Source organism: Vigna radiata, chromosome 8 (assembly GCF_000741045.1).
Source record: "Vigna radiata var. radiata cultivar VC1973A chromosome 8, Vradiata_ver6, whole genome shotgun sequence".
Taxonomy (NCBI): domain Eukaryota; kingdom Viridiplantae; phylum Streptophyta; class Magnoliopsida; order Fabales; family Fabaceae; genus Vigna; species Vigna radiata.
The window spans coordinates 6,453,303-6,480,521 of record NC_028358.1 but is presented as its reverse complement, the minus strand read 5'-3'; the positions used below and the strand labels follow the sequence as shown (position 1 = coordinate 6,480,521).

The 27,219-nt window shown below is 31.5% G+C and overlaps 2 protein-coding genes across 2 annotated transcripts; one reads left to right on the top strand and one right to left on the bottom strand.

Moving 5' to 3' along the window:
- Window positions 1–7,602: 7,602 nt before the first annotated feature.
- On the bottom strand, window positions 7,603–8,615 carry LOC106771293 (lectin DB58-like). The gene has a single exon (XM_014657247.2). The coding sequence runs from the start codon at window positions 8,567–8,569 to the stop codon at window positions 7,730–7,732; it is 840 nt and encodes a 279-aa protein (XP_014512733.1). The 5' UTR covers window positions 8,570–8,615; the 3' UTR covers window positions 7,603–7,729.
- Window positions 8,616–21,910: 13,295 nt separating this feature from the next.
- LOC106772772 (lectin DB58) lies at window positions 21,911–22,920 on the top strand. Its single transcript, XM_014659357.2, has one exon. The coding sequence runs from the start codon at window positions 21,951–21,953 to the stop codon at window positions 22,791–22,793; it is 843 nt and encodes a 280-aa protein (XP_014514843.1). The 5' UTR covers window positions 21,911–21,950; the 3' UTR covers window positions 22,794–22,920.
- The last annotated feature ends 4,299 nt before the right edge of the window (window positions 22,921–27,219 follow it).

Sequence of the window (27,219 nt, the reverse complement as noted above, 5' to 3'; positions counted from 1 at the left end):
AAATATTTAAAACCAAAAGGTCAATTTTGTTAAACTAAACCTTTTCACTTTTCGAAAAATGTCAAACAATCCATAATAATTTTTAAACAAACTCATAAACCTTTTTCTAGATAAAGAACTACGTGATCCCTGATTGTCCATTAATGGATATACGTAGGACCAAGTTTAATCCTTGTCGCGTTCATAAAACAAATAATATTTTTTTGTTTCCTAATAATTTATTTTATTTTATTTTACTTTCATTTTTGGGAAAATTTAAATATTTTGGAAAACCACATTAATTTTATATATTTAATTAAAGGTACTGGCTTTGGGCAGGCACGCTAAGGTACTAATACCTTCCTTAGGTGTACCCGATTCCCGAACCTGAAAATCTCTTTTTCGTAGACCATGCTTTTATTTTAGGATTTTTCCATAGTTTTCCATAATAAATTATGGTGGCAACTCCCAAAATCTTTTCTTAAAACCGTTTGTTTTTTCGGTTCACCGTCCCGTCGCGATCCCGGTTGCGACACATATCATCACCTCAATTAATATTAAACAATAGGTTTAATCATATGACAGGTCCCTATTTTTGGTGACTTTTTTCAAATTGGTCCCTCATTGTTTTGTCTCAATTAGGTCTCTAATTATGAAAAAATTATGCAATTAAACCCCTATGATTAAATTGGCTAAACGACGTTAAATCTACTTATGTGGCACATTGACGTGGCTTATTTAAATGAAGTGGCAAAGTGAGAACATTTTAAGTGAGACACATGATAACACATCACCATCATCTTCATCTCCATCTTCTCTTTCAGAACCAAACCCTGGGTAGCCACTAAAACCACCACAGTGTCGTGAGCCACAACAAACCTCCACGCACAGACCCACCTATAGCGTCTCCATCACACCGCAAAATGCAAAGCAACCCTACATCATAGAGACGACCACCAAAATGCACACATGGAACAAAACCCAAATCGGAACAGAGATCTGAACCACGAACCACCTTGCGTAAGCTTAGTGCCACCAATAGCAAACCAAAATGTGAATATGCACATAGCGACCAAAACATTCCCAATTTCATTTTAATTAGGGTTCTACTATTTTCTTTCTGGGTTTTGCATGTGTGAGATGCAAAGGAGTCACAATGGGTTTGAGTGGCTGTTATGAAGGAGACACAAGGATTTATGTTGGTTATGGTTTTGATTTACAGGTTAGTAATTGGAAGGAAGGTCGATGAAGGACGTGATGAAGATCGAGGGTTGTCTTGTGATGGTGGCTATTTTGCGATTTTGGGTTTTGCGATTCAGGAGCGAAGATGGAGATGGGAGATTCCCGATTGGGGTTCATGAATTGGAGATGGAGATGGAGATGGAAGATGGGCTATTCTGGCCTTTGCTTTAGGGCTCGTGATTCACAATGCTCGGGTGCCTGTTTTTTTGGTTTCTATTTTGCAGGTTGGAGGTTTGTCCTTGGTTGCGCGAGATAGGGTTTTGTTGTGGTGCTCACGGTGGTTGGGTGTTTTTATGGAGAACAATGATTGAGGGTGCATGATAATTTTGTTACGGTGAAGAAGATAAGTTTCTCGATCTGGGGCTCGAGGTTCTGTGCGTGGATGTGTAACGCCTCAATTTCCAGAATGTCACGGGTTATTTAAAAACCGAATATTTATAAACTTTCTCATGCGGAAATGTATTTCCAAAAACCTTAACATTTAAACGTGCATAAAACATAATAGTTCTAAAAACACATGTCCAATGGAAATAACAAAAGAAATAAAATGACTCCAATTACATTATCTGAAAGTTCAAAAGTAATGACTGTAAATAAAATCTTAAATTTCTCCCTCGTCATCTCTCAAATCTATCATGGCTCAATATCATCTGCAACATCATTTGTTCACGTATAACACATTATACGATCATCGTCAATAACAACACACAAACACAAACACGTATGGAGTAAGCTATCGATAAAACAATCATAATAACAAGATATAAACATACTGATTATATCAATAATACTTAAACACCACATATATAGTAGTAATAACAATAGGATTCATAAACCTCTAACATAAACAATTCAATCACAACGAATTACTCGATCCTCGATCCCCGATCCTTGATCTCTAACCCTTGATGTCATAATTAACATCTCACACATAGACCCTTGGTCTATCCATTCACTAACACCTATGTTAACTACTTACTATAATTATTACAGTAACACTGCTATCATATATCATCACTTGGAGCATCTCAAATACCATGATTATCATCATAGATACACCACCTTCATGACTATCCCAATCATGAACAACACTATAAGCATCACCGTATCATAAACACCATAGTGGAAAGAATTAGTCACACTCTTGTACCCTACCTCACCGACTGTAGCTGCTCCTATAGCCTCATCTGTAGATTCCCCATACAAATACGCTTGAGTAGTCCCACAATCCAGTTAAGGAACATGTAATCCTGCCACACAAGCACAAGGAAAACACCTTCACCCCCACACAAGGAAGGCTCAATACTCGAACAACCCTTTCAGTGCACACAAGGCAAAAGGAAGCACCTATCCGTAGATATCACTAGGATTTACGAGGTACAAGTAGACTTATCCCCCACTCTCATGCTCATCAATCACATACTCAGGTACATCCCAACACTTACTCATGCTCCACTCTCGACCACAAGTCAAACCTGACCCTAAACATAACCATTAACCCTAATCTCTTATTATCATCATGTTCCACAGCTCTTCAAGCTTGGTCTATGTCAATTCTTAGTCAAATTCACAATTTTTAACAAAAATGCATTGTGATAATCCATTATCACTTAAGATAATTAATTATCTCATTGAAATTTACCCAAAAACATCACACAGGAAGGGATAATCAAATATCAACCCAGATAATTGATGATTACCACAACTAGAGTTGTCAAAATGGGTAACTTGGCTCAACCCAGCCTGGTCCACTATGGGTTGGTCACTTTGTGAGCCAACCCAACCCGAATCATTTATTAACGAGACAGAAAAATTTGAACCTAGCCCAACCCACCACGGGTTGGTGGGTAAACGGGTTGGCTCACTGGCTCACTTAATTATAATTTTTTTAAAATAAAAAATATTACAAACTTCCTATAATTCAAATCTAAACAAATTTCACTCTCCAAATTTTACTTCCAACGTGGGTGTTTAATTAATTTTAAAAATGGGAAACTTAAATAATTTTTTCAAGCAAAATAAATAATTTTTTTTTATAAAATTAAAATTAAATTTTAATAAAATTAAATTAGGTAGGTGGGTTGGTAAGCCAACCTGGCCCACCACAGGTTCAACCCACACAAGTCGGGTTTAAATGAGCCAGGTTGAAATCTGACCCGCATAAAAAAATACAATTTTTTCAAACCCAACCCTGCCTGAACCCGTGGTGGACTGGGTTGACCCGAGGGTTGTGACCCATTTTGACAGCTCTAACCACAACCATACTCAACATCAATGCACAAATAATCAATTATAACTAATGATAATCGATTATTGCCGAATTAAAACACATCTTGGACATGATTCAAGCATTCAAACCTACATACATCAACCTTAGATCATGTGGAAACATACTTAATACATCATACATGCATTCAAGCATCACATACCCATGTAAACATACTCAAACACATATAATACAACACTTGAATCATCCAAATCCAATCATTGACATGTTATACCCCTAATAAGCCCAATTATACTACATATGATTATTACTACACCCTTACAACAAATATTTGTATGGAAACCTCCATGCATCACAAATTTGTTCTCCCTTAGCATCAAACCCTCTGTTGGGATAACCTAAGAAACCATAAATACATTATTATGACAAACCCAACAAAAATATTACATAACCCTAGGCCAATGCTTACACAAACCCTTACTCAACAATAACCACCTATATTCATAATCACAATCATGTACTCATACTTCAAAACAAAGATTTTCAATCAAGATAATCCGAAATATATAACATAAAACAAACAAGCAACAAAGGTAAGTTTTCCCATACCTTGGCCCATACTAGGGCTTTATCTAACTTCAAAAACACCATAAATCCTCCCTTGCATTAAGGTTTTCTTCAACTATTCCTCTTTTCTCCTAGAAAACGTCTTTTCTCTCTCTTGTCTCTCTCAATTTCGTTTTTCACGGTAGCAATATGCGGATCCCTTTACTCTTCTCATTTTTATCTTCTTCTATTGTATCTATATCTTTTTTATTTTAATAAAGTCTCTCAGTTTATCTCTAAAAACACTAATATTTCTTCTCTTATTCTCTCTTAATTGTATTTTAAAATACTACCAACCACCAAATCTTTCTACAATCCACGTAATCTCTTATTTTTCATATTTTATTTTTATTCTTTTACTTTCTACATATCCTTATACTAATTTCTACACTAATTAATAAAGGAAAAATACCTTTTTATCCTTAGGCCTAAAATTCAATTAAAACAAAAGTTTTGCTTAACTCTTTTTCTTTTCTAGAATTGAACCCACACACCCTTCTATCAACAAGTCAACACCTCATATTGGTAGTATCACACGCACACACACATGCACACACATCACACTAGTGCAAAAACAGCATATAACGTCACACGTTTAACGTCGAACCACTCAATATAGCCAACGTTAAAAATGACCGGTGGTATTTTTGTAAATAAATGCAATTATTAAACGTCGTTTAGAATTGTAATTCGACGTAAAAGGATATAAAACGTTGAATGCCCCAACATTAGACGTTAAAAGGTTAGTGAATTAAGAAAAAATGAATGGGAGATTGAAAATTCATTCACTTTCTCTTTGCGCGCGAGACACTTTTCTCTACTCAAACTTATTTCAAACGAAGTTTGACGACCATCACATGTAATCTTTCTTTCATTTGATACAAATGCATGTTAATGAACTACTTTATGTATGCTTTTCGTTTGTTTTCACCGATTATTTTCGCGTTCTTTTCCTTCATAGGCGTATTCTGCTTTCTCTCTCACTGGTGGAAACACTTTATTCCGATGAACCCACCTTTTAAAGGTTAGTTTTGGTTTTCATTTTTGTTTTGAATAATTTTTTTGTTGATAACTTGTTTGTTATGTTTTTTTTTAACTTGTTTGTTGTTGTTGTTGTTGTTGTTTGGTTGAACTTGTTTCTTGTTATTGTTTGATTGAACTTGTTTGTTTTTTGATTCAACTTCTTTGTTGTTTGTTACTGTTCTTTGATTGATCCTATATTACTGTTCATAGTTCATTCTTAAAATACCTAAAACTAAAATTTGTTGTTTTTCTGCTTTTCAGGTCTAGTAGAGTTGTAAAAAAGATCATAATTCGTTAAAAAACAAAAAAAATGTTTTACGTTGTATATTGACAAAATTCGACGTTAAATTAACGTTGTATATTGACAAAATTTGACGTTAAATTAACGTCGAATTTTTGAAATTCGACGTCAATTTAACGTCTCCTGATATGACGTCATTCTTGAATTCGCCGTGAAAGGCCAAAATTATTCGACGTTGTACGCTGTTTTTGTACTAGTGTCATTAAAATGACAATATATCAATCATGTGTTCTACTTAATCAACAATAACATTAATTAATAAACATAGTAATTATAATCATAAAAAGAAACACTTAAGCATTACATACCAATTACCAACAATAATTATCAAGTCTCATGACCACTTCCTTTCCTAACTACTACAATTTCCTCAAGTCTTACAAGATGGCGATGGAAATTTAGATCTGATACAATTTGGTCTGGAGGAGGGTTTCAATGGTGGTTAACGTTTGTCGATGATAAGCTCATGCAATGGAGATTGGTTTCTGATTGAAAAGATGGAAATGAAGATGATGTTGACATGGTAACCTCTGATTGGCTTAAAGTGTGATACAATTACCACGCCCTACGTTTGTCATGTCATTTAAATAAGCCACACCAACATTCCACGTCAGCATAAATTAACATTGCTCAGTTAATTTAATGGCAAGGATCTAATTACATCAATTTTTCACAAATAAGGAACCAATTGAGACAAAAAATAGACCAACCAATCGAACACATGTTAATTAATCATGTTGTAAATTAAATATATTTACTGGTAAAATATATTTATCATCTTTTGGATCGCGATTAAGCCAATCTTAATTAAAAACTCATTTTGAAACTTATAAATAAAAATATAAGTTAAGAAGATAGATAATTACATTTATTGTATTATTAATAATTGGCTAACGGTCACATACTAAGTTAAGAATTAAAATACCTTTTGTAGCTAAATCTCTAATATAAGAAGTGTTGAAGGAAGGATTCGAATAATACGATTGAAGTTTGTTTAAAGCTTTATTTTGAAGATAATTAGTCTCTACCCCGATCCAAAACAAAAAATTATATAATTTTTAAATATTTAAGCATTAATAAACAATTCTTGATATGCTAATTGTTGGTCAATCCGACTCGAATCTCAATTCGATTTCAAAATAATAATTTATTGATAAATCAATTTACTTACTTTGAATTTATGGAAGAGTTTTAAAGATATACAAAATTATTGGACCTAGAAGTTGAATCCAAGACTGTTAGATGCTAAATCGAACAACAATAACTAATATTTTTTAATATTCATTTTAATATTTTCAGGATAAAATATATCATTTAATATAATAAATATTAATATATTTTATTTTAATACATAAAATAATTGTAATTTTAGTACAAATATTTTTTATTTTACTTATTTCATTTAAATATTTGTTTAGATAATTAAACACGTTTATGTTTAACAATTTTTACGTGTATTTATTAAAAAAATTTATATTGACGTCTTTTTATCCTTTACTTCTTGATTTATAAATTTAAAATTCTTATTACTTCTTTAAGATTAATTTCATATTACATATTCCCTAATAAACATATATGATAATTATTGAATATTAACTATTAATGAACTTTAAATAAAATTAAGTAAGAAATTAAGAATGTAGTTTGTTATTTTTTTATGGATTAAATATATTTTTAGTCCCTATACTTTGGAACGATTTTGGTTTTAGTCCATGTTCAAACTAAGGAACAATTTAGTCCTTCAATTTTAGAATTAATCCTTTTTACCAAATTTTTTTTAACTTTATTTATAGTTTCAAGCACGTTTCTCAGTTAACATTGAAGCAAAAATGTGTTAAACAGTGTAAACAATCCAAATGCTATAATGAAATGTGCTTGAAACAACAAATAAAGTTAAAAAAATTTGGTAAAAAGGACTAAAACCAGAGTTTTCTAAAGTTAAAGGACTAAATTGTACCTTAGTTTGAAAATGGACTAAAACCAAAATCGCTACAAAGTATAGGGACTAAAAACATATTTAACCCTTTTTTTATTATACTAAAACCAATAATATATATCAAATTTATTACAATGAACTAACTATTTGTAAATATTATTTTAATCGTAAGAATATCCTTATTTAATTTTATAACGTGTGTATGATTTTTATATTAGAGGTGAGATTCAATCTGTTTTATATATATTGTTTTTCAGTCCGGAAAAAAAAAAAAAAAAAAAAAAAGAGTAGAGTAAAAGGTATGATATTATTAACTTCTGTGACAGAAAAACAGTTATTAGGAACAAAGAACGACGACCAGGAAGAGTGTCATGCATGCAATGTTTTACTGTCACAGTGAAGCACACGATGAAGTCTAGATGAACTTGTTGAGGACGAATTTGGCGAGATCTATACCTCCAGTGCTGATGCCATCTGAAAGCTTGGAAGCAAAAGACCAAGAGAGCACGTCGTTGATTTGGGTTGAGCCGGCAAGCAACCCTGTGGTGCCAGAGAACCCAATGCTCACCCACTCCGGAAGAACGCTCTTCAGGTCCACTCTCTCAGACACGATGTAGCTCGTTCTCCGAGAAGGGTGAACCAGAGAGGCCACCAAGAGCTGCGTCGAGGCGTCGTACGTGATCAGAATCTCCGCGTTTTGCCCGTTCGCCAAACCCCACGACGCCCATCTGATAGACTCGATGGAGTTCACGTCAATGCCAATGTGACGGGGTTCCGGGTCCCAACTAGGGTTCGAGTAGGTGTCGAACTCCACAGCCACAGTCTGGTAGGAGCTGTCGTAGGTGGCGTTGTCGAAAAGACCCAGATAACCGTCGTTGGTTTTGGGCTCAGAGCCGACGGGTACGAGGGCAAATGCAAGCCCATCGGCGGCGCTTGATTTGTTGGGAGCGAAGATGTTGAAAGTGAAGGAAGTGGCGAAGCTGGCGACGCTGCCGCTGGTGCTGTTCCAGATTTGAATGGGGGTGGAGTAGAAGGCGCGGCCAAGAGATGACGGCTGGGGTTTGTTGCCTTTAACTTTGGTTAATCGTAAGCGGCCGGCGGATGAGACGGTGGCGTCACCTTCGAGGATAAGGTTGGATGAGTCGAAGGACTGGATGTTGAAGGAGACTTCGTTGATTGAGTTTGCTTGGGTGAGAAGCAGCAGGAAGAGGGCTACGGAGAGAGAGAGGATAATGGAGAATTTGGAGGAAGCCATGGCTGTAAGGTCTTACAGTGATGGATATTGATGATGCATAAGGATGAGCCTGTGTTGTGTATTTATAGAACAAAAACAGGACTCTCTAGATTCACACTATTCAAAACTTTCAAATCACGCATACATTGTCTCCTGCTTTCTTATTATATTAGACATGTGCTTTTTTTAATTTTATATTTTATTGCTTATTTATTTTTATATGTTAAAATATGCATGATTTTCTAGTTAACTTAAAATGATATATGATTTTATTGTTTCAATTAAAAATATGTTGGATAACGTCGTCGTTTTTTTGTTACCACCTACGACCACTATTCATTGTTATTAAGTTATTTGTCGTTTTACATCACAATATTGTTTTCTTAAGAAACAAAATGATGAGACAATATAATGATCACATCACCCAATTAATAAAATTAAATTAAATGATAAATAAATACTCAATTAAAAAATATAAATTTTTTTAGTATTTTATAAAAAAATTAATAGGAATTCATTAAAAACTTCTAAATTTATAAAGAATGTGAAACTTAGTTAAACATAAATTATATTAAATTTTTTTTATTTGATTAAACTATTTTAGTGTGAAAAAGGAAATATAAGTTTGACAAAGTAAAAATGAGTCTATAAAAAAATAATAATTTACTCAAGATCATTAGAGGCATTATAATCTTTACAATGATAAAATGCTACATACAAAAAAGTGAAAGAGAGTAAATTCTACTCAACGGGAGAATAACGTGAATGGATGGGTTGATCAAGAAATGGTTCCACAAATGTCATATATCTCACGAAGGTCAAATACTACCTTCTCATTCATCAACTTCATTGAAATCCATGATGACATATTTTACCACAGGAATCAAAATTTAAAAACATCAATTTAAACCAAAATCACATCAATTTAAAAGCAAAAAAATAAATCCAACTAATTTAAATTTTCTAAATGTAGTCAAACTTAACATTCAACATCAATCATTAATCCACATACTAAAATTACACTTGAAACAAAAAAAAAAATCCTTCACGAATACTTTATCAACTTAAAACTAAATCAATAACAACAATCTTAGTTATCTAACCTAGGAATTACTATGATATACATTTCACTCTTCAAGTTAAACACTGAATAAATCCAAAATATATAACATATAACAAACAAGCAACAAAGGTAAGCTTCTACATATCTTGGTCCATACTAGGGTTTTATCTTACTTCAAAAACACCACAAATCCTCCTTTGCATTAAGGTTTTCTGTAACTCTTTCCCTTTTTTTCTAGAAAACATTTTTTCTCTCTCTAATCTCTCTCAATTTCGTTTTTTTTTTTAAATTAGGGTAGCAATATACGGATCGCTTTTACTCTTTTCCTTTTTATCTTCTTCTATTCTATCTATATCTTTTTGGTTTTAATAAAGTATCTCAGTTTATCTCTAAAAACACTAATATTTTTTTCTCTTATTCTTTCTTAAGTGTATTTTAAATACCACCAACCACCAAATATTTCTAAAATCCACGTAATCTCTCTCTTATTATTCAGATTTTATTTTTATTCTTTTACTTTCTAGATCTCCTTATATTAATTTCTACACCAATTAATGAAGGCAAAAAATACATTTTTATCCTTAGGCCTAAAATTCAATTAAAACAAAAGTTTTCCTTAACTCTTTTCTTTTTTCTAGAATTGAACCCACACACTTATTCAATCCTAAACCACCCTTCTATCAACAAGTCAACACCTCATATTGGTAGTATCGCACACACGCACACACATAATTAAAATGAAAACATATCAAACACGTGTTCCACTTAATCAACAATAACATTAATTAATAAACATAGCAATTATAATCATAAAAGAAACACTTAAGCATTACATACCAATTACCAACAATAATTATCAAGTCTCATAACCACTTCCTTTCCTAACTTCCACAATTTCCTCAAGTCTAACAGGATGGCGATGGAAAGGAAGATCTGACACAATTTGGTCTAGAGGAGGGTTTCAGTGGTGGTTAACGTTGGTCGACGACAAGCTCATGCAAAGATTGGTTTCTGATTGAAAAGATGCAGATGAAGATGATGATGATGACGTGGTAGCCTCTGATTGGCTTAGAGTGTGATACAATTACCACGTCCTAAGTTTGTCATTTAATGGCAAGGATCTAATTACATCAATTTTTCACAAATAGGGAACCCATTGAGACAAAAAATAAGTAATGGACCAATTTGAGAAAAGTCACCAGAAATAGGGACCTATTGTATGATTAAACCTAAACAATATGATAAACACAAATCAATTCCATCATATATCTATCTCAAACAACAAAAAAACAAAACAGATCTAACAAACAAATTGGCACTCATAGGTGGTGCTCAATGTTAAACCTTTCGTAAAGTCGCATTCATTAGTGCAAAATCGTTGTTTAACGTCACCCCTTAGACGTCGGTTATGAAGTGGCGAGACGTATATTACTGACAAATGGCATTTTCGTATATAAGTTGGCCATATAGACGTCAATCGACCTGCAAACCAATGTCTATGATAGTGTAGACATTTGTTTAACCCAAAACAGACATCCATGGGCGTGACAGGTAGGTGAGAAGTCAGTCTATTTCAAATATATAGACGCCGGTTACGGGGGGCTAGACGTTTATCTTGTTGCAATTAATGCGATTCACCTACCTCGCAGGCACGTAGATGTCACTTGGTACAGGACCAACGTCTATATGACTGCAATTAATGCGATTCACCTACCCTGCAGGAAAATAGACGTCCCTTTGTTCAGGATCGACGTACATAGACGTCGGCCCACCAGGCCCCCGTCGTCTACTGGATTGGCTGGTTACTGAAAAGTCACTTTGTTCAGTGCTTTAGACGTCAACTCCCCCTGCATCTGACGTCTAATTAGCTTGAAAGAGACATGTGAAAAGTCTCTTGGACATCAGATTAGTGATGTAGCTTACGTCTATAGACGTCGGTTGGTACGATGACCGACGCATAAATTCAACTTAAATAAACCGCGAACTCGCAGTTTCTCACACATCATCTTCTTCCTCCTCTCCTTTTCTGTCTCTCGCAGTTACACGCACAATGTTCTTCCTCCTCTCCTTTTCTCTCTCTCGTGGTATTGCATTGCAGGTGTATTTTTTTTTTATTTCAACCGTTTAAACTTTGTTTTAGTCCGATTAAAATGGTGTCTTGATCGTTTATCATCTAATAACCGATTAAAATGTGTTTTCGTTGTGTTTTAGTGCAGTTTTGATCCTCTCTTTGGGTATCGTAGTACCATATTCTCTCATTGCTAGCTTCCTCACAAGAAAAGTGGCGTCTTTTGGATGTTTTATGGCGTTTCGACTCAAAATGGAACTTGGGTCCTTGTCTAGTTCGTGTCACCGTAATTTTTTCCTTTTGCGGTTGAATGGAAACTAAGCATGGACCCAGATCTGTTTTGGGTTGAAATGTCATAAGAGATGCAAAAGACGCAAGCTTTTTTGGTGGGGAAGCTAGCGAAGGGAGAGTGTGGTACTAGGCTATCGAAAGACAGGATCAAAATTGCACTAAAACACAACCGCTATATTAGACGTCGATTAGTGAAATGTCGGACGTCTATAATGACCATATACGTCATTTATTGACATGTTCCACCTTTATATGTTCTAGTAGAAGTCAGCTAAGGCATAGGCAGACGTCTATATAGTGTCATTAGACGTCGGTTAAGGCCTAGTCTGACGTCTATATAGTGGCCTTAAACGTCGGGGAAGGCAAGAATTGACGTCTAAATAAACGTCATTTATTTGCATTATCGACGTCCCAATGTCACCCGTATAGATGTCAGTTGTGGAAGTGACATTAAAATCCCAAAATAACAAACGTCTAAAGCCCTTTCTGCACTAGTGATTCAATGTCAATATTGGAGCTCAACGTCATTCCCTCTCACAAAAAAGTTGCACTTGGTGACGCTTTTTAGCACTCAGCGTTTTAAACCTAACATGCTCTAGACCAGTAGTACAAATATGGCGCTTTGGCACCTTGCTTCCACTTAATGCCAAAGTATTCGCAAAATGTGGTGCTCATCGGTACAGTCTGTCACTTAGCGTCCCCAAAAGTTAAAATGTTTCGACCTATAGCGCAAGCTGGTGTTGAACACTACTCTATTACCGCTTGACACCGTATCAGTTGACAATAAGCACATTTTGTGATTTTAAATGAACTTTGACATGATCAATTACTCAAATTGGTATCTTTTTCTTAATGCATTGGTTCAAAACAATTTTAAACATGAAAAAAATCGCACCACTTTGATCAATTGCTCAGATTATAATTCTCTCAATCACACAAACTCAAAAAACAAACAATAAACAAGGACCAATCATTTAAACCATGAAAGTCAAAACAACCATAGTCACACAAATCAAATTCATTAAAGGTAACTAAAGTTCTTTCTCAACATAAAAATCAACCATCAACATGCATTCATCAATGTAGCAAGAACTTTACAAAGTAAGTCAAGACTAACTTCCCTTACCTAAGCATCCAGTTCACAAGATCGTGACTAACGAAACTCCTCCCAACTTGTCAGATGCTTTATCTATACATAAAAACATCACAAGAAAGATCAGAACATACCGTTATGATCACTTATCAATAGAGACTTATATAAATGACTAAAAATATGCATGCAAGTGGAAGAAGATTAACATGCAACATATAATAGAAAAATACGAAAAAAAATACTGAAACTCAACTTATACGAATAGAAAAATTGATCGATCCATATTGAAGAATTTACCCTAAGGATATCTCGATTCTTCAATCAACTAAGTAGAGACAAAGAACTCTTAAGAAAAAGTAGAAATCTCTAGAAAAGTAGTTTCTGGAAAGATAATATGTTTTAAAATATGAAACTTCTTAAACACAAAAATATTTATATTAAAACTTTTTAATATTAAAACTATAGAGTCTTACTATTTTTAAATCAATATCACTTCTAAAATATTTTTTTTTTAATTTTTACAAAATCCATCGTTTCTCAAGTCTAATTGTTGATCTTTGTCCATCGATTTAGTTAGCATTATTCGTCACATTACAAATTAATTTTCTTTTATTTGTAATTCTTTTAGTTTCTAGACAAGTAATATTAATGCTTATACAATCTACGTGTATAATTGTTAGTATTTTGTAGTCTTTGAGTAAGGCATTATAACAAATAAATTAGGAGTTAAATATGTGTTCAGTCCCTATATTTTGGGACGATTTTGATTTTAGTCCCTCTTCTAAACTAAGGTACAATTTAGTCTTTCAACTTTAAAAAACTCTGGTTTTAGTCTTTTTTACCAATTTTTTTTTAATTTTATTTGCTGTTTCAAACGCGTTTCTCAGTTAACAATGAAGCAAAAATGTGTCAAACAATGTAAACAATCCAAATGCTATAATGAAACGTGCTTGAAACAGCAAATAAAGTTAAAAACATTTGATAAAAAGAACTAAAACCAGAGTTTTCTAAAGTTGAAGAACTAAATTGTACCTTAATTTAAAAGAATGACTAAAATCAAAATCGCCCCAAAATATAAAGACTAAAAACATATTTAACCTACTCGTGAAATGTGACATGTTAAAATAAATCATAAGAAATTGCGCTAACTCTTTCAGAAAAGAAAGGTCTCATCATAAATGTACCTAGACCATATCTTATTACATATACACACGTCACCTATGATTCTTTAGGGAAAAAACAAAAGGAAGAAGACTAAGAAGAAAACAAGATCAGTGAAAAGAGAAAAAAATAATATATATATATATATATATATATATATATATATATATATATATATATATATATATATATATATATATGAAACTATTTGATCTGAAAGGGAGAAGAAAATGATCGTAAATGGACATTTTTGCTTTTGCTGGGAATTTGTGAATTTTCTTCTTAATATAACTTTTTTATTTGTTGAAGACTATGTGGGAATGATTTTTAATCAATTTTGAAACATTTTTTTATTCATTTTTAAAAGAAAACATATATTTGAAATTTTGTTTTTTAGTTTAAAAAACTTTTTTCTTTTAACTTTTTTGGTAACATTTTATTTTATTTGTGGTCACTATTATACGTTATTCATATAACATTATTATTATTATTATTATTATTATTATTATTCCATTTCTATGTACTATTACTATGATTGTGATTATCCTTACCACAATAATTCACTATGTTAAGGCCGTTAGTTTAATTATTTGAGCAAAACATGTAAATAAATTTTCTTGTACATGTTCAACTTTTACACATATAAAAAAAATATTTTCAAATTGATTAATTAGACCTGCAATTTTAAGAACAAAAAGTGATTTTAATTTTTTTTTAAATATTTAGACTTAATAGATGGTTTTACTGTTGCATAGTTAAATGAAATATTAAATCGCATTCTTTTTAGCCTGAGGGCTAATTCATCAACTTAAAAGTATAGTAACTAAAATTAAGTTTAATGAAAATTATTGGAAAAAAAAACATATTTTCAAAACATTGACACAACCATTCAACTCATTCTTTTAACCTAATTTTAATATGATAAAAGAACAGTTTATCTGAAGCGAAAAATAAAAAAGAAAATAACTATTGTTTTAAAACTAAAACCACTGAATACTATAAAATGATTTTAAAAGTTTTGAAAACAATAAAATTTCAAATTCATTAAAAAAATTATTTTTAACAACTTTTTTTACAACTCTTTTATCGATTATGTAATTGGTGATTGATTTATTTTAAATATACAAATCAATAAAATAATAACACATAATTTATTATAAAAATTATTAAAAAAATTGTTAAAGTTCATTAAAAATTATTCAACTACCCTAAGAAAAATCATGAAGAGAGCCTGAACACAATGAATGAGGTGTTGTACCCACTGCTACTATTAACTGCATCTCCCCATCCCAACAATAATGAATGTAGACCACATTTTGCTATGTCTACAGAAATCCATTATCTCTATATATAGAGAGAGACTAAAATTATTAATATATTTGAGGTAAAAAAATATTAATGAAATATAGATTTTCTTTTTTTTTCTTTTAAATTAATGAAGGATTTTAAATATATACTTTCTTTTTTAAATTAAACTTTCCATTTTTCATTAAATTAAATTACCTTTTCATTTTGTGAAAATAATTTAATGTATGTTTTTAACAAATAATATGTATAATATTTTATAGGATTAAATGTGTTTTTAGTCTCTATACTTTGGGACGATTTTAGTTTTAGTCCTTCAACTTTAGAAAACTCTGATTTTAGTCATATTTACCAAAATTTTTTAACTTTATTTGCTGTCTCAAACGCGTTTCTCAGTTAACATTGAAACAAATAATCCAAATGCTATAATGAAATGTGCTTGAAACAGCAAATAAAGTTAAAAAAATTTGGTAAAAATGACTAAAACCAGAGTTTCCTAAAGTTGAAGAACTAAATTATACCTTAGTTTGAAAGAAGAACTAAAACCAAAATCACCCCAAAATATAAGGAGTAAAAATATATTTAACCCTATTTTTATATGACAGATAAATATATAGTTTAATTTAAAAATAAAACCATACAGTATAAATGGTTTGAAAACTTAAAAACATATTTAATTTATTATTAATATATACTTAATTTACTTAGAACTTGGTTTTAAATTTATAAAATTATAATTTTATTTTTTGTTATTTATCATTAAATTATATCATTAAGTTTTTAACACAATTATATTTCCTGTGTTTTTAGTTTTGCAAAAATAGCTATTTAATAACTATTTAATTCAATAAAGATGAAATATATATTAAAAAAATGAAGTTACCATAAAAAGTTAAAAATTATGTCCACAATGAGCAATGAATCATTCCAATGTTTAAAGATGTAAATGAAGATAATATTGTAAACGACGAGTTGAAGAGAAAAAACACATAATTGCACTGTGATTTTATAGGACATATAGTCAGACGACATAGAAACATGATGACGTGTATCAGATCAAGCTTTAATCCTTCAAACAAGCCTAGTTACTTTAATAAAAATTAATGATAATTATATTAATCATAATAATTATTTATTAAAATAATTTATTTCATAATTATCGGTTAAAAACGAAAATTCGTAAATATCACGTGTTTCTCGTGGCCAGCTAACCTCCACTACTTTTCATGCAAGCAAACATCAAATCCATCCGTATCTTCAGCAATTGAAAATGAAACCACCAAGGATCTCCACATAAAAAAATTATGTGCGTGTAAGCATGTGTAGCTTAAAATTCATCGTGCCTTTGATTTACAAATATAAAAATTAGAGTAAAATAACTATCGTGTTATTTAAATATTCTTACAAAAGTAGACTTTTTAAGTTTAAGTTTAATTTTATCTTATAAAACTATTAAATAAGAAAATATATATAATAATAAATTTGAGTTTAAGTCTAATTTAATTTTATAAAACAAAGTTGTAAAATGTAGTTTACATCCATATATTTATATTATAAATTGATGTTATTTTTAATTGATTTGAAACTTTTCAACACACACGTATCGTTATACTGATGTATATATATATGTTTTATATATGAGATTATATATTAATAAATGATTTGATAACGACTCAACAACAAGTAAAATGATATTTCTAATAAATATAAATCTCGTTTTAATTTATGACTTTAATGTCATATTAAAAAATAAATTTTAAATCTAATTTAACCCATAAAATTAATTTCTATCAAATATATAAATGGATATAAACTCTATATTACAAATCAATTTTTTGATATTGAGTTACATTTAAAGTTTATTTCTTAACCATATATATAATATTTAAAAATAATTTCATAATTTAATTTAATGATCTTAAGCTTTTATGTATTTAGAGGTTGAATAAGATTGTTTGTTATTTTAAAAATTAAAAATCCTCTCCAACTTATACCTACTAGAACTAAAATTATCATCATTTACAGATAATAATTATAACAGTGTTTAAAATTTTGAGTGATTGCAATTGGTGGTATTGTTTCGAAAATATTTTTCATAAATAAATATTAAAAAATCAAGAGAAGCATACAACTTTAAAAAAAATGCACATTATCTTATTCGAAATTTATTAGATAAAAAAATCATGACCCCTCGTGTTGAACGTGGCTACCAGCTCCACAGCTTTATAAAAAGAGATGCGACGTACCGTCTACTTTTAATATATTTGTATTATCCATGAAAACTTACGTGTCACTCTCTTTATTAAACAATTTTTTCCTTCAAAATTTATTTCAGTTTCTTAAACAAATTTATTTTTTTAACATTGACAAATTTTTTACGATTATTTATATAATCGTGATTCATTCGTTTGAAATATTTAAATAAATAAAATAATAACACATATTTTATTGTAAGAAAAATTATTAACAAAAGAATTGTTAATCATAATATTTTTAAAAGGTGCCTTGAAAATTACAATTATAAGAACTCCCCTATGCTACCACTTTTGGAAAAAGTTTTAATAAAAGGAGAGAAATTACTTAAATTTAATTTTGGTTTTTTTTAATTAAATAATTTTAATCGACTGCTAATATATAACTCAGTTCTTAAAAAAGGTTAGCATATTTTTACTATTAATATTTTATGAATTCAATAATTAATATTATTATTATTTAAAAGGTTGCAAAATTTTCTGTAAACAACTATGTAAGATACTAATATTTGATTAAAATTATTTAATTTTAAAGAATTGGAACTTCAAATCTCTGAGATTATAATTTTCATAAGGACTGAAATAACGCATTCGAGAAATGACAGGAATCAAAAGTGAGATAAGTTTAATAAATAAGATTATTAAAATAAGTTTACCATTTAAAGTAAACTGCACTACATATCTATTTATGTGAAGAAAATTTGACCTAATTAAATCGCAAGAGAAAAGGAAAAATAGGTAAGAAAAAGAGAACCAATTTTGTCATAATAACATTTTTGGAGGATTCCTATGTCAACAATGCAGATCGATCTATTAGAGTTTATTATATTTATTATTATTTTTTAAAATAAAATTATGAAAAGAATAACTTTTCACTATTGAGAATTGTTGAAAGGATTTAAAATAAATATTTTAAATATCTTAAGTTATAGGATTATATATACACATATTTATTTTATAATATATATATATATATATATATATAATATAATATAATATAATGATTTTTTTTTAGTGTTAGAAGGTAATAAAGTTAAAATCAATTTAAACCTTTGAGTACTTTTGTTTTTCAGATCACAAATTTTTTGTTTTTTTGTGATATAGCATGGTATTTTTATCCTACTCAAGGAACGTATTAAAAAGCACCACTCAATAAAATTTATTAAATATGTTTTTTGTTTTTACAAATATACATCTATTTGGACTATATCAATATATATAATAACTATATTGATAATTTGGTATTATGTTATTATCTAGCGTTTTGTTATTGTCATTTATATCGTTATTATATGTTTTAGGTAAGTATTATTTTAATAAAAGTATAAGTTAATTGTCTATTGATTCTATAAATATTATTAGTATTTTTTAAAATACGTCTCATTTCAATCAACGAAAATTCTCAAAGCATTGTTAGGATTGTTACAAATAACAGATTAAATTTTTTTATTGCATGTATAATCAAATAATCTCTACTGCTTTATGTTTGTGTTTAGTATTTTGAATTAGATTTTCCAAAAATAAGTTAAAACATTATTCATTCTTCTATTTCTTCATAGTGTTTAGCTTGAAGAGTGAAATATATATCATGGTAAATCCTAGGTTAGATAACTAAGATGGCTGTTATTGATTTAGTTTTAAGTTGATAAAGCATTCGTGAAGGACTATTTTTTGTTTTTGTTTCAAGTGTAATTTTAGTATGTGGATTAATAATTGATGTTGAATGTTAAGTTTGACTACATTTAGAGAATTTAAATTAGTCGGATGTATTTTTTTTTTTGCTTTTAAATTGATGTGATTTTGGTTTAAATTGATGTTTTTAAATTTTGATTCCTTTGATAAAATGTGTCATGATGGATTTCAATGAAGTTGATGAATGAGAGGGTAGTAATTGACCTTTGTGAGATATAAGACATTGTGGAATCATTTATTGATCAATCCATCCATTCATGTTACTAGTGCAGAAAGGACTTTAGACGTAAGTTATTTTGGATTTTTAACGTTACCACCAGAACCGACGTCTATACGGGTAATGTTAATGGAATGTCGGTTTTTTGCAAGGGCGACGTTGATATAGACGTCTATTTAGTTACTAGCCCGACGTTTTTAAAGACATCCAACAATGCGCTAACTGACGTCTAATCTTACCTTAGACGTCAGTCTGTAGAACTTCGGACGTCTATAAACCCGTCAAACATTACATTAATCGACGTCTTTGGGACATCATAGACGTCAGTTTGTATATTAACCGATGTCTATGAAGTGATCGTTGTGTTTTGATGTGGTTTTTGTCGTGTCTTGGGGTAGCGTAGTAGCACCTCCTTCCTTTGCTAGTTTCTTCGTAAGAAAAAGTTAAGTCTTTTGGACTTCTCATGGTATTTCAACCCAAAGATAAACTTGGATCGTTGCTTAGGTCCATTCCGACCGCAACTGAAAAAGAATACGATGAGAATACACCATAAACTTTTTCGTTGATGGTCGGAATAGACATAACCAACAACCCAAATTCGTCCTTGGATTGAAATGCCGTGAGAAATCCATAAAACGCAAGTTTTCCTTACGAGAAAACTAGCAAAGGGAGAAGGTGTATTACTCTACACAAAGACACAACAAAAAAACTGCACCAAAACACAACGAAAACTCATTTTAATCGGTTCAAATGAGAGATAATACATCAAATATTACTTTAATCGGAGCAAAAACAACTTTGAATAGTTAAAAGGAGAGGAAACTTACTTGGAAATGCAGAGCAACGGAGAGAAAACGCAAAGATGATCAATGTGTTGGTTCGCAAACCGCTGGTTCGCAGTGTTATTTAACAAGAAATTAGACGTCTGTTGTGAACAAAACCGACATCTAAAATGGCAAATACGTCGGACGCCTGACTAATTTGACGTCCATTCGATTTAAAAATTAATATTTATGTTGTATATAGACGTCAGCTTTGAGGCATGAGACGTTTCGTGGGTAGAAACCAATGACTTTTCACATGCCTGGTAGGATTATAGATGTTGGTACTTGAGGCAACGAACATTTATATGTCTGACAGATTGGTGAGTAGCATTAATTTCCGCCATATAGACATCGAGTCCCCGTCAATGTGGCGGGATCCGACGTCTATAAGGCTGAAAAGAGTGACTATTCACCTGCCTTGCAGACTTATAGGTGTGAGTTAGCAGGAGCTCGATGTTTATATGTCCATTAATTTCCTCCACATCGACATCTGGGCCCCCAACAAACCGACGTCTATAACGCTGAAGGAAATGACTTTTCACTTAATAGTTAGAAATATAGACGTTAGGTTGAAAGGGTCGACGTTTAAAATTTTATAGACGTCGAAGATTGACCTAACGAACGCCTATATTGCAACTTATTTACGGAAATGTCATCGGTCATCAATATACTTCGAATTTACCTCTAACCGACGTCTAACGAATGATACTAAATAGCGTTTTTACACTAGTGCGTTCTTCTCCCATTGAATAAAATTTACTCTCATTGTATGTAGCATTTTATCATTGTAAAGATTATATATTTTGAGTAAATTATTTTTTTTATAGACTTATTTTTACTTTGTCAAACTTATATTTTCATACGCTCACTAAAATAGTTTAATCAAAGCAACCTAAATTTAATTTAATTTATGTTTAACTAAGTTTCACATTCTTTATAAGTTTAGAAGTTTTTAATGAATTCCTATTAATTTTTTGTATAAAATATTAAAAAAATTTATATTTTTTAATTGCGTATTTATTATTATTTAATTTTTTTTATTAATTGGGTGATGTGATCATTATATTGTCTCATCATTTTGTTTCTTAAAAAAAATAATATTTTGATGTAAAACGACAAAATAACTTAATAACAATGAATAGTTGTCGTAGGTGATAACATGAAAAAATGACTAACATATATTTAATTGAAACAATAAAATCATATATCATTTTAAATTAACTAGAAAACCATGCATATTTTAACATATAAAAATAAATAAGCAATAAAATATAAAATTTAAAAAACACATGTCTAATATAATAAGAAAGCAGGAGACAATGTATGAAAGTTTTGAATAGTGCAAATCTGGAGAGTCCTGTTTTTGTTCTATAAATAGACAACACAGACTCATCCTTATGCATCCTCAACATCCATCAGTGTAAGACCTTACAGCCATGGCTTCCTCCAAATTCTCCATTATCCTCTCTCTCTCTGTAGCCCTCTTCCTGGTGCTTCTCACCCAGGCAAACTCAACCAACGAAGTCTCCTTCAACATCCAATCCTTCGACTCACCCAACCTTATCCTCGAAGGTGACGCCACCGTCTCATCCGCCGGCCGCTTACGATTAACCAAAGTTAAAGGCAACAAACCCCAGCCGTCATCTCTTGGCCGCGCCTTCTACTCCACCCCCATCCAAATCTGGGACAGCACCAGCGGCAGTGTCGCCAGCTTCGCCACTTCCTTCACTTTCAACATCTTCGCTCCCAACAAATCAACCGCCGCCGATGGGCTTGCATTTGCTCTCGTACCCGTCGGGTCTCAGCCCAGATCCAACGGCGGTTTTCTGGGTCTTTTCGACAACGCCACCTACGACAGCTCCTACCAGACTGTGGCTGTGGAGTTCGACACCTACTCGAACTCTGCTTGGGACCCGGAACCCCGTCACATTGGCATCGACGTGAACTCCATCGAGTCTATCAGATGGGCGTCGTGGGGTTTGGCGAACGGGCAAAACGCGGAGATTCTGATCACGTACGACGCCTCGACGAAGCTCTTGGTGGCCTCTCTGGTTCATCCTTCTCGGAGAGCGAGCTACATCGTGTCTGAGAGAGTGGACCTGAAGAGCGTTCTTCCGGAGTGGGTGAGCATTGGGTTCTCTGCCACCACAAGTTTGCTTCCCGGCGCAGGGGAAACCCATGACGTGCTCTCTTGGTCTTTTGCTTCCAAGCTCTCATCAGATGGCATCAGCACTGGAGGTATAGATCTCGCCAAATTCGTCCTCAACAAGTTCATCTAGACTCCATCGTGTGCTTCACTGTGACAGTAAAACATTGCATGCACTGCCACTCTTCCTGGTCGTCGTTGTTTGTTCCTAATAACTGTTTTCTGTCACAGAAGTTAATAATATTATGCCTTTTACTCTACTCTTTTTTTTTTATCATCCTAATAATCCGGACTGAAAAACAACATATATATATATATATATATATATATATATATATATATATATATATATATATATATATATAACAGATTGAATCTTACCTTTAATATAAACATCATACACACATAAATTATAAAATTATAAAATTAAATAAGGATAGACTTACGATTAAAATAATATTTAGAAATAGTTAGTTCATTGTAATAAATTTGATATATATTATTGGTTTTAGTATAATAAAAAAATAGCAAACTATATTCTTAATTTCTTACTTAATTTTATTTAAAGTTCATTAATAGTTAATATTCAATAATTATCATATATATTTATTAGGGAATATCTAATATGAAATTAATCTTAAAGAAGTAATAAGAATTTTAAATTTATAAATCAAGAAGTAAAGGATAAAAGGACGTCAATATTAATTTTTTAATAAATCACGTAGAAATTGTTAAACATAAACGTGTTTAATTATCTAAACAAATATTTAAATGAAATAAGTAAAATAAAAATATTTGTACTAAAATCACAATTATTTTATGTACTAAAAATAAAATATATTAATATTTATTATATTAAATGATATATTTTATCCTGAAAATATTAAAATAAATATTAAAATTTATTAGTTATCGTTGTTCGATTTAGCATCCTAACGGTCTTGGGTTCAACTTCTAGGTCCAATAATTTTGTTATATATTTAAAACTCTTCCATAAATTCAAAATAAGTAAGTTGATTTATCAATAAATTATTCCTTTTGAAATCGAACGAGTCAGATTAACCAACAATTAGCATATCAAGAGCTGTTTATTAATGTTTAATTATTTAAAAAGTATATAATTTTTTTTTTTTGGATCAGGGTTGAGAATAATTATCTTCAACATAAAGTTCTAAACAATCTTGAATCATGTTATTTGAATCCTTCCCTTCAACACTTCTTATACAAGAGATTTAACTACAAAAGGTACTTTGATTCTTAAGTTAGTATGTGATCGTTCACTTATCAGAGCCAATTATTAATAATACAATAAATGTAATTATCTATCTTCTTATCTTACACTTTTATTTATAAGTTTCAAAATGAGTTTTTAATTAAGGTTGACTTAATCGCGATCCAAAAGATGATAAGTATATTTTATCAGTAAACGTGTTTAATTTGCAACATGATTAACTAATATGTGTTTGATCGGTCGGTCACTTGCACTCTAGAGAGAGTCACCCGGTCTGTATGGTAAACAAGGTTGAAGACGTTGACCACCCGGTCAATTGCTAATAGAGAGGTTGAAGATGTTGACTGCCTAGTCAACTGTTGATGGGACAATCATACAATATACAGGCCCCCAAGCCCGATCCAAGAGTAACTGACAAATGAGTTTGTGGATGGTTGGCTCCAAAACGCTCGGTCGAGTGTCCGTTATTGGCCATTCGATTTGTTACAAAAAATGACCATTGGAAAAAAGGTGCCAAAATGTTTCAAGAGTGGGGGTTGAGGTCAATTATCTCCAACACAAAGCTCAAAACAAACTCTAATCTATTCATGTTATCTGAGTTCTTCCCTTCAACACTCCTTATACTGTAAAGGGAGTTTCCCTGCAAAAGGTACTCTGATGCTTAAGTCAGTATGTAACCGTTCGATTATCAAGGTGATTCTTAATAATGCAATAAATGCAATCATCTACCTCCTTACCTTACATTTGAATTTATAGGTTTCAAAATGGCTTTTAATTAATGTTGACTTAATCATGACCTAAAAGATGATAAGTAAATTTTACATGTAAACATGTTCAATTTACAACATGATCAACTAACAGGTGTTCAACTGATTGGTCACTCGGTCTTTAGTGAGAGTCGTCCAGTTTGCAGGGTAAACAAGGATAAAGATGTTGATAGCCTGGGCAATTGCTGACAGGGAGGTTGAAGATGTTGATCGCCTAGTCAATTTGACCGAACTATCATACAATACAATTTTTCAGAAAATATTATAGTATCGAAAGTATTATTATAAATTGAAGTATAGTACACAATTTTCTTTATATCCATCTGTATATTTATTTTTTAATTCAAACTTGACAAAACTTATTTAAGGTCACTTTGCTTGTGTTTTGTTTTTAAAATAATATAAGCATTTTTTTCATGTACTTTTTTATTCTTGGACTTTCTATATATTGAGAGGTACACATTGATTGAACTGTCTCAACAGATCATTTTATCTTAGAAGAGATCGATTGGTGACAATCAAAATCAACTAATTATTTAGTTAATCTAAATAGGTCACTAATCAAGTTTAACAGAATTGGGTTGTGATTAGTTCGACCCTAATTAAAAGTCCATGAAAAAATCTATAAATACAGGTCAAAGGTATGATGGTTGAAACTTTTACAATGCACTTATTACAATATTAATTGCTTAACTCATCAAACCCAAACTGACTTAAGCATCGAATTATCCTTAGTAGGTACACCCGATCAATTGGATATTGGATTATCCGGATAACAGGAGGACAATTGAAGAGAAAGTGACAGGAAGATTTCTTTAAGGTTACACTCGACTACTGAAACACAAGAAAACACTAGAAAGGGGAAGTTTGAATAGTGTTTTTAAAACCTTTTCGGAAATCAACGCTAAATGACTATTGCAGGGGTTAGACAGTCCGCGATAGTTGTTAGACACATGTAAGTTTAATAGAGCGTTTAGAAAAATGTTTTAAAGTAGGAAAACAATAACATAAGTATTTTTATACTAGTTCGCTCCAACCTGAACTACGTCTAGTTCTTCCTTAAGACCTTTTAAGGGGTTCCACTAATCTTAAGACAATATAGTCCCACTAAACGATCTTGTCTTAACAATCCCATATACCTAAAATGTAACATCTTGTTTTAATAGTATAAAACTACTAAAATAAGTGCTAAAAATATGATAACTGATGAGAAACTTGAGATTTCTAAAGTTGACCAAAACTTTGAGATTTCCTATATACTCATCTTCATCATACATCATACAATTCAATAGATAATACCAAACAAGCATTAAAGTACCAATACAACTCAAACCTTGAAAGGCACAAGAGAAAATAATACATAAACTAAAATTGCACAGAGGGTGCTCAACACTAAACGCTTACCACCGAACGCTCTCCATTACGCTTGTTATTAAACGTTCTTTACCAAATGCTCATCCCTAAACGCTCATCACTAGACGCTTTCCACCAGACACTAATTACTAGACACTCACCACCAAATGCTCACCACTAGACGCCTACCACCAGACACTCATAACCAAATGCTCGCCACCAAATGCTCACCATCAAACGTGTCTAAGAATCTGGTTTCACTCTTAGACACGTCTAACAAACCAAAAAATATTCTTAGGACTAGCAAGCCTCTGTGACCCCACAACTACCCCTAAATCAAGAACATTTTTTTGTAATATGTAAGGCTAGTCAAGTTCTAAATGGAACAAAAACAAACTTCTAATATTCAACTTATGCAATAGACAATTCTCAAATAATTTCACTTACAAAACCACTCATTTCGAGACCATTTCTCAACCAACTCTTAATGTATTAATAAACCAATTGTTCAACAATAAGATGATTTAACAATGTAGAATTTCTTGACAAAAGTAATCACACAGTAAACAATTACAAAGAACAAGCTCAACACAACCAACATTCATCATACCATATCATCAATTTAGATAGAAAACCAACCCAACGACGCTCCCTTTTCACTACTTTCAATTCTAAAATAGATGTGTTGTCAACAATCTCAATAGTACACTACAAGTGACTTTATGTGGTCTCGTGTTTTCTCTACCTCTCTTAATAGGGAAGGCCTGGTTTGATTTCGTATTATGCTGGTCAACTCCTTAGATTGTTTTGCAACCATCTGAGCAAAATATAAAGCTCAATTCGCGATAAGTCGACCACATCACCTAAAATTGATTGCTTTGGTCCATGTTAAGCAATTGAAAGACGATACCCTCTAGGCCTTCATGGAGAGGTTTGGTAGGGTGTCCTTGGAAATTTGGAACCTTAGCTTCGATGTGGCCATGCACCACTCGATTACGATGTTATGATTGGGACCATTCACTAATAACCTATGCATTAAGCCTGTTGAGAGAATGGACAAGCTGAGGTAGAGAAAGGCCCAGATCATGTTGGTGGAAGGTATGTGGAACTTCTGCAAAGAGATGTGTGCGGAATAGTGTAGAGGAGAGAAGAAGGGGATGAAAAAGAAGTCGTCCAAGGGCAAAAGAGGTCGAAGGAACCCTGCTTCA

Coding starts and splice junctions, on each gene's coding strand:
- LOC106771293 (XM_014657247.2), bottom strand. CDS start 8,569: ATGGCTTCCTCCAAATTCTCCATTATCCTCTCTCTCTCCGTAGCCCTC.
- LOC106772772 (XM_014659357.2), top strand. CDS start 21,951: ATGGCTTCCTCCAAATTCTCCATTATCCTCTCTCTCTCTGTAGCCCTC.